Source organism: Belonocnema kinseyi, chromosome 8 (genome assembly GCF_010883055.1).
Source record: "Belonocnema kinseyi isolate 2016_QV_RU_SX_M_011 chromosome 8, B_treatae_v1, whole genome shotgun sequence".
NCBI lineage: Eukaryota > Metazoa > Arthropoda > Insecta > Hymenoptera > Cynipidae > Belonocnema > Belonocnema kinseyi.
The window spans coordinates 38131849-38141151 of record NC_046664.1 but is presented as its reverse complement, the minus strand read 5'-3'; the positions used below and the strand labels follow the sequence as shown (position 1 = coordinate 38141151).

Here is a 9303-nt window from a genome sequence, read left to right as displayed (position 1 = left end):
TTATTGTAAAAAGAAACTATGGAAGATTGTAATAATTTACAATAGTTTTCAAACAAGTAACTGCAACGAACAAATTTATCTTTTTTAAATTTGTAAACTGTCATTTTTTGTTCTTAATGTCGCTATATACCATTTTGTTAAAAATGGCTGATTTCTAAGCAGATGTTTTTAAAAATATTTTCCTAAAAATATTATCTTAACGATTTCAACCATAGAAAAATGTATTTTCAAAATTTGAAAGAGTAGAGTTGTAGTTTAGGGTTTCCCTCAAAAAGAGCCTTTATTTTTCAAAGTTTTACCATTTTTCAAAAATTGGTAAGAAGCAATAGTAAGAAAAAATTCAATGACAAAAAGCATTATTAAAATAAACGTTTTTTTGTAATTTTTAAAATGTGTTCATTAATAATGATATTTTTTATTTATATATTTTTATTTATCACTAGGATTGTTATTTCGATCCTTAAAATAAAAAAAAACAGCTATTTTTCCGAGATCAGATATTTTGCACGTCACCTACCTTAATAAAAAAAATTTGCCCCGAAAAACATGAAATTTCGAAATTGTCGGAAAATTGAAATAACTCTGACAATAATTAGAATTTTTTAAGTTCTTTAGCTTATTTTAGTGGTAAATTTCTACAGTATTTCACTAAATTATTATTATATTTTTAGAATTTTGTTCCAAGATTCTATCCTTGGATCAAATTTGGTGCAAAATTTCCAATAATGATTGTATACTCCGCATAATTAAAAAAAAATGTAAAATAATATTTTCATAAATATTAGTTAAATTTATTAAAATATTATAAATAATGTCTTTAAAAATTTTAAACTAATTTTTAACCCCAGGGCAGAATCTAGAGAAAAAATTTGACAAATATTTTAACAATTTAGAATAATACTGGAGAGACTCACCGTAAAAATTAACATTTTGTCTTCAACTTAAGCTTATCAGACGCATAATTTTATTACCTTTTTGATATTATAAGCAAAATATAGTATGTTAATATTATATAAATTAGCGAATTTAAATTTAAGATAATACCTGCTGATGGTGTATATTAGTGTCAACAATTAAAAAAAAAAATTATTTAAAGATACTCTATTTGAGATTTGTCTATTTTATTGATTTTTTTCAGTGCTTTGAAAATGCATGCATTACATTTTTATGTGAAAGAATCCCCTTTTATAGTACCAGAATTGCAAATAATTTAATGAAAATTTTTAAACTCATTTTACAATTGTAGTAATATAAAGAGAATAGTTCTATATGGATGGAAATTTAATACATCCATTTTCAAGACATTGAGAAAATAAAAATAACAGAAAGTAAATAAAAAAGACCAAACGCAAATAGGAGAATTAAAAATCACATTCAATTTTTTATCTTTTTATTTGTTGACCTAAATGCGTGTTCAGATTCGAAAGTAATTTTTTGCTTCATAAAATGAATCACCTTCATGTTCAAGTGAATTAAAAGTAATCGAGAGAATGTTAATGTTGAGTGAAATTGAAAAATATTCTAATATAATACGTAGTCTAGATTCAAAAATTAAAACTACATATTTCGTTAAAATCAATTTTATTAACAATTCGGCCCTCATGAAGAGGAGTTCACAAAAATCAGGATTATGTGATAACAATATTAATTGTATAAACTATATATAAACGATAAAATCGTAAAAGTTCCATTCAATAAATTACGAATTTTCTTTTTTTCATATATCATGTGTTTGATAAAAGCGACGTACAGTTGCTTTCATTACTATTATTATTTAGTACTTACTTTCACGCACATGCATTCTCTCTTTCACGAAACATCATTTTTTCTCTTCCGAGAAGGAAATTCTTGAAATAATGATTATTATATTCAAAAAGACTGCGATTACAATTAGATTCATGATATTTATATTTTAAAGGCAAGGCTCATGTTGTATGAATATATACGTACACTGCACTTTAGACTATATAGTCACAATAAATAAAAAAATAGTGCGTTTCTCTTTTTTTTCAATGTGATGCCTAGAAAAAAATATATACGTTTTATTCGTACTAATTATCTAACAATATTAATCTCAGTAATCACAGTCAAGTTGAATAAATGAAATATTACTAATTATCCAACCTTTATGTTGATCAGGCACTTGAAACGATGAATGTATAAAAAAAGATTGCAGCATCCTCAAGAAAGATTTGCATTCTGTACCGATATCGCCATGGAATGTTCACTTACAGTGTTTTAAACAGAGATACACATTATCACATCACGTTTGAAAACAATGAAACAAAACAAAAAAATTGAAACGGAAAATAAAAAATTTATAAATCACAAGATACTATGCTTGAAGCTAATGTACATGTATAAACTTTAAAAAAATATCTAAAAAGTAACAGCGCATAATTACAAGATGCCTGAGATGAGCAAATGATATCACGATAAAGGAAATGTATTTTTACCTGAAGTAGATTTCTGTTAAACAGTTAAAACAACGAAACTGTGAACGTGTACAGAAACGTGATGAGGCGCGTAGATAGAATTACGCGACTCTGAGGTCTATAGTTTTCGATTGCGTTCGAAATTGCGTGTCTGAGACGAAATTTGCGATCGCTTACTTTACGTACTTTACACGATGCCCTGAAATACCCAAGAGATTTTTCTAGAGCTTTACTGGAGAATAAAGATCCTAAGGACATTCCTTTATTTTTATATGAAGCGCTTCTTCAGCCTTTGAGCAATAGCGGCAACGAGAGCAGCACCCTTGCCACTTCCATCCTCGACGTTCATCAGTTTAAACTGAAAAAAAATCTTGTTAATATTGTAAAATTTGTCAAAAATATTTTGAATATGAGAATTAATTTGCTTCAAACGACTTGGGATTTAGCCACATACAAAATATTTCTTCGAGGATTAATATTATTTGATGTAATATTTTTAACACATATAATGGCAATCATATCGGTTTGTATAGAGAGCTTTTTCGGGAAAATATTTTTGTTACTCTTTTTTAAAATAAATACATTTTTAACCTGATAGTTTGATTTTCTAAAAAATATAAATTTACAATTAGAAATGGAACAGTTACATTTTAAGTGAAAACAGTTTCCAACAAGAAAAAAATTAACTTCTAACCAAACAGATGCACTTTCAAGCAAAAATGTGAATCTCCCACCAAAAAAGACATATTTTTAACAAAATTCATGCATTTTTAAATTGAATGTTGAACTAAAAAATATAAATCTATAATAAAAAATAAACTGGTTAAATTTTCAGTCAAAAAAATGACGCAAGAATCTTAATTTTATACCATAAACCCGAAATTCAAACAATTCATATGTATTTTTAACAACAAATAAATATTTTAATTTAAATTTTATCAAAGTAGTTCAAATTTTAACCAAGCAGTTCAATTTTCAACTTAACAATATATATTTCCAAATAAAATTGGAATAGTTAGATTTTCATATGACATTATTTTTCAACCTGAATGAATAAAGAATTTTCAACATTATACTTAAATTTCTGACCAAAGAAATTATTTTTCTGTCAAAATAGTTGAATTTTTAATCCAAAAAGACGAATTTTCAATAAAACAGTCTAATTTTTAAGCAAAAACATAAATTTTCAATGAAGAAGATTAATTACATGCCGAAAAAGACGGATTTTCATCTAAAAATCATCCTTTTTTAACCAAAAATATAATATTCAAATTTTTAGTTAAGAAACTTTATTTTCAACTAAAAAACCATAAATTAAAAAAAAAATTAAAAAACTATTTGGATTATCTATTAAATTACTCCGCTGAACTGGATTACTCTGGATTACAAGTTTATTACTTAAATTACCTAAATTACTTCGACTTAGCTGGAATACAAGTACATTAAACTAGGTTCTAGGTGGATCACAAGCGAATTACTTAAATTACCTGAATTACTTCGAATTGTCTAGATTACTCCAGATTAGAAGTGGATTACTGTGTATTACAAATAGATTTACGCGCATTGCAGCGGATAACCAGTTTGGATAACCGAGCGAATTTCAAATTATTTCAAAGGATTACAACGGATTTCAAGAATTTCAAGAGATATTAATGAACTTACCAAATTGAAATAGATTGTTAATATTTTTAGTTATTTTAAGATATTCCAAAGGATTTTTAAAGAAATAAAAAATTTCAAGAAATGTCAAACATTTTTGTAGGATTTTACAATTTCTGATGGAAAGTTTTTCAAATTAAAGTTTTTAAGAATTTAAACACCAATTTAGGTAAATTTAATATTTAAATTCTTAAAAATTGTACACTTTCGATTTGAAAATCAAAATAGTAAATCGAATTTACAGGGTTTCATTCTTAACCAGTTGAATTTTAATGCCCTAAAATAAAAATATATTTTATTTTAGTTTTAACTTAAAATGTTTAATTTACCATAGCCTTCAATTTTAAATTATAAGTTTTGAAGGCCGGGCAATGTTTTTTTTTTTAAATTAACTTTAGAGGCTTCTTATTTGAAGATTGTCTCATTTTGCAGTATAATAACACACGATACATAATAACATTCTTGTTAAATTGAGTCATATTTGATAACTTTTTACTCTAAAAATGGTTTTATTTCCGTTAAACTCTTAAAACATACATAATACTTGTAAATCGTACAATTAATATATTATTTTAAAAATTATAGAAGTTTTAAATTGGAACAAATTAAACATTTAGTGATTATTTTTGTTTTGAAAACTAAGACAATGAATTATTTTATTTTCACTGAAAATTTTTCATTCGTTTTAGGAATTATTATCAGTTAAATCTAAGATTTTCTCATTGCTGGTATGCCCTGTTAATCCTATAATACCAAATTTTATTTTTAAGCGTACGCAAAATTAATGAATTAATGAAGTATCTATTAAAATAACATTAAGTAGTCTTTAATACTAAAATTATTACAATTTCAAATGCCCGATTCACACTTATTCAAACATAAGTATTAACTATGAGATCCACAAATGTTGTATTTTACCTTGAAAATTAAGACAATTAATTGACGAAAAACAGTTTCAAGATATTGAATAGTCCTAAAATTACATATTGCAATTAAGCAAGAAAAAATTGGTGCATACCTTACGCCCAGGAGCTAATAAACTAATGTACTGGTTCATCCAGCCCTCCAGTCGAGGATGATGTTTGTAGAGAGATCCGTCCACAGCTATCGTAACTTCTTCCTTATCTATTCGCTCCAGCAACATTGATAAACCTATAAATAATTTTTATATTTCAGCTTGAATAATTCATAATCATTTATAATTTATCATTTTCGTATATTAAAGCATTATGTAATTTACAATGGGTATATAGTTGAAGTTGACAGTACAGAATTACCATAAAAAACAAAATTTTGCGAAAATAAGGTTTTTGCATTAGAAATTTTAAAAAGTCAAATACTATTTAGTGTATTATTTTAGCATCTTAATCATTGTTTCTTCTCTTGAAGCTATTCATGTAATTATTATAATTTATTGAAAAAAAAAATAACTTTTACAGTCCTTTCACTGAATAATCTTCTATCTCAGTGAGATACAGTCACACGTTATTTTGATTTTCTCGGAAAAAAAAATTGTTCGTATCAAACATTTTTATTTTTATTCAGCTCTTCCATATCTCGTGAGAAAATTCGTATTATTGCGAAAAATTGAAAATTCGATTTTCGATCGCTACGGAAAAACGATTTTCAAACCATGTGAAATTGTAAAACTCAAATTTTTGGAAGTTATACTCGGAATTGAATAACCCTCTGAGGGAAAAACTTTGTTGCCCTCATTTAGAAACTCAATACCTCGGGTGTAATTTTTTACTTTTTATTTAAACTTAAGATTATATGCTTTGTCGCAATCCGCAGTAGAGTGTGATCCAATTTATGGTCAGCGTTACTTTGAGATTGTCAAATGATATATCTATTTTCTTGAAATTGGATACATTTTTTTGATCAAATTTTGTTGGGTTTAAACAGTAATGCGTCATATTAGCAGTGGACTTCCGGCTTATCTTTAAATGGTGATTTCAATTTTACAAAATGTTTTTTTGCTCACAAGAAAAATTCTGATTTGTGTGGTAACAACGAAAAAAACTAAGGTAGCCAGGGATTGCAGCGCAGAGATCTTCAAAAAGAGAAAATATGATAAATCTTTACGAAAAAGAGAAAAGAGGGAAATGATTTAATATTTATTTTTATATTTAGAAAATCAGAAACAATATTTTGATCAGAAATTGTGCAGTTCTACAAATTTGTTAAACGAAATGTATTCCCACTCCATTGGTTTGCGGGTTCGATTCCCGCCTCGCACTCTGGAAGAGCCTCGGTGGCCCATGCGGTGAACACTAGCCTTAGCAAGGGAGTTGTTCATCTCCGGAGAGTCGTGGGACCGGTACCTCTAGAGAAAAAGGTTTTCTCTAAGTACTTAAAGCTGTTGCTCTTGGTGGTTCGGAACCCACCTTAAACTGTAGGTCTCCCTTCCACCACCAAGTAAGTGTGTGGGGGGTGTGTAAAGGAATAGGGAAGAAGGTGCAAGAAAAATGTAAACCGTTAGGGGACACATTCTTCCATTCCAAAATTCCAGTAAAATATTTAGAAATTATTTGAAGTTTCATGAAAGTAAATTAAAATACAATTATTGATTTAATTTTTCTAGAAAATCCGTCTGAATAAAGTCAGGTGTGCAGGGCACGCGTTCACGTCCTTGGGTTCTTATTTTATAATATTAAAAATAAAAGTATTTTAAAATTCATAACCAAATTTTTTAATTTAAGAGTTCTCAATATTTTTGAAAAGATTTAAATAATTTAAGAAATGCTTAATTCTAGTTGCTAAGATCTACAAGGAGACAATTGTTATTCAATTTCTAACTAAAGAATCTTAAATGTGAACAGCCAGACCATCATAATTTATTAGAGGGAATTCAAAAAATATTTCATTTATATATACGTAAATTCGGCGAAAAAATATTACAGCTTTAAAATTATGTTTAAACTTTAAACAATTTAGTTTGAAATTAGTAAAATTAAATATTCAAATTAAAAAAGTTTCATTTTGCTTTTTTAAAATTTATTATTATTAATATTTAGTAGTTGTATAATGTTCATAAAAGGTCCATTAGACCTTGCCACTACTTCTTACATAAAAAAAGTCTTGCTCAAAATTAATTGGGGCATTTTAATTACTTTTGTTTTAAACATTTATTTGTTGGAACGTTAGACCTATTGCTTTTCTCATAAGCACTTTCATAAGTTCCGAAAACAATAAAGTGGAACTTTTATAGTACTTTTTTCCTAAAAATGATTTAGGATTTGTCAAAATTCAAACAATTAAGTGGTCTATTCTGTCACTTTTTCGTAAAACGTATCTGCTAAACATAAAAAATGACCTGGAACTTTTCTGTTATTTTTGTTGTAAAAAAAGTTTTGTTAAAAGTACTTGGAACATGCTTGGTGCGTACTTTAGTTCAATTTCAGAAAAATCCTTTTTAAACGTAAGTCCATCGAGCCCTTGTTAAAATGTTAAATAAAAATGAAATTAAACTTTTCTATTACTTTATGAAGCATAACTTTTTCCGGAACTTTTGTCCTAGAAAATTTCTGGTAAAAGAAAATATATTTTGAACGCTGTTGGTACTTTAGTCCTATTTCAGGAGTGTCTTAGTGGGATATAAATATTATCAGTACTTGTACAAGTTTCGAAAAAAAGAAAATTTTTAAGTGGATTTGTCCCTATTTGAACTTCTAAAATTTGTTAAGAAAATTTGGTACTTAAGTACTGATTTGTCTCACAATCAGTTTAGCGGGACCTTAGCCGGGAATTGATATACTAATTAAATCTCAATGGGACTTTTTTTGAACGATAATCTAACAAAAAATGATAAATTTACTCACATGCCGAAACAAGAAGAGCCGCACGGTTGGAAGCGACTTCACAAACATACTGCACCGCACTGAGGTCATCATCATCTGGAATGATACCGAATTTTGCGAGCACCTCCCTTGTACTATTATAATCACCATCCACCGAATCTCTAGAAAAATAATTTCAGATCAGTCCCAGAATATAAATCGAAAATATACAATTTAAAAACCAGCTGCTTCCTCTCACAATCAGCTTTCCTGAGATGAACCAGTGAAATATAACTGGTTGCAACAGCCAGAAGTGTGTTAATGACAATCAGTGAAATTTCACTGGTTCATTGAGTGCAACTCCATCACTGGTTTAATCAATGATCTTCACTGATCACTCAGTACCAGTAGTCATCTGGTTACACGCGTTGTCCTCCGTCAGCTGGTTAGGTATGATACTTATCATTCATAACTTTTGTGCTAACCTTTGCAAAATTATCTTTTAAAACCCGCACTTTACTCTCACAGCAATAATGGAGGGCTAAAGTGCAATATCAAAGGATATAATATATTGCATCAACATGCCGCGTTGCTCAAAGGCAAACCCAAGTGGCGAGGGGCCATCCCCAGCTTCAAGAAAAAGATATTATATCCCCTGCTTATTGCAGCTAGACCTCAAATATTTATCAAACAAACAATAATACACAATAAAGTTCGTTTTCAATCAAGAAATGCAAAGATCCGACCAGCGACACGCGCTCACCCAGAGTTCTTAAATTCCCGAGAATTTAAGTTCAGGTTATATAATCGAGAATATGACAGAATTTAGGAGAATTTAAGAGAATTTAGAAACTTTATGATTTGTAACAATATTTTTATTGTTCAGGTTATATCAGCGATTGAATTTAAATTATTCTCTAGCTCATACATATTCAGGAATTACAGTGTTTCATATACAAATTAAAAATGTTCAAATGTATTACTTTATTTCGAACAAACAAAAAAAAGTTTTTTCTACTCTAAAAGATAACTCCTTAATAAAATAATTGAATTTTTAACATAATAGTAGGTAAATGTACAACCTAAAAAGACAAACTGCCAACGAAAAGGTGTTATATTTATATTTTAATAAAAAAAGAATGAAGTTTGTACAACAGAAGAAAAGTATTTCAAAATCAAAAAGACGAATTTCCAGCAAATAAAGATTTTTTACTGAAAAAATAAATAAAAGTTTATCTAAATTATTGAACCCTCAAACCAGAAGACAATTTTCTTTATAAAGATTCAATTTTCAAACAAAAAATATGACTGTTCAACAAAAAATTAATTTTCCATGAAATTGATGCATTTTTACACACAAAAAAGGAAATTTCAAACTAGAAAATAATTTTGTTAAAAAAACGCGAATTTTTAACTAAAAAAAATCAATC

The 9303-nt window shown here is 27.7% G+C and overlaps 1 protein-coding gene across 1 annotated transcript in view; it reads right to left on the bottom strand.

Moving 5' to 3' along the window:
* Positions 1–1740: 1740 nt before the first annotated feature.
* The window catches only part of LOC117179145 (hexokinase-2-like), a 54878-nt gene continuing 47315 nt past the window's right edge, over positions 1741–9303 (bottom strand). Inside the window, exons 8-10 of the mRNA XM_033370829.1 lie at positions 7916–8055; positions 5113–5246; positions 1741–2793 (exon numbers count right to left, since the gene is read on the bottom strand). Coding sequence (XP_033226720.1) covers positions 2704–2793; positions 5113–5246; positions 7916–8055 — 364 coding nt within the window. The 3' untranslated portion in view covers positions 1741–2703. The remainder of the gene's footprint in view (positions 2794–5112; positions 5247–7915; positions 8056–9303) is intronic.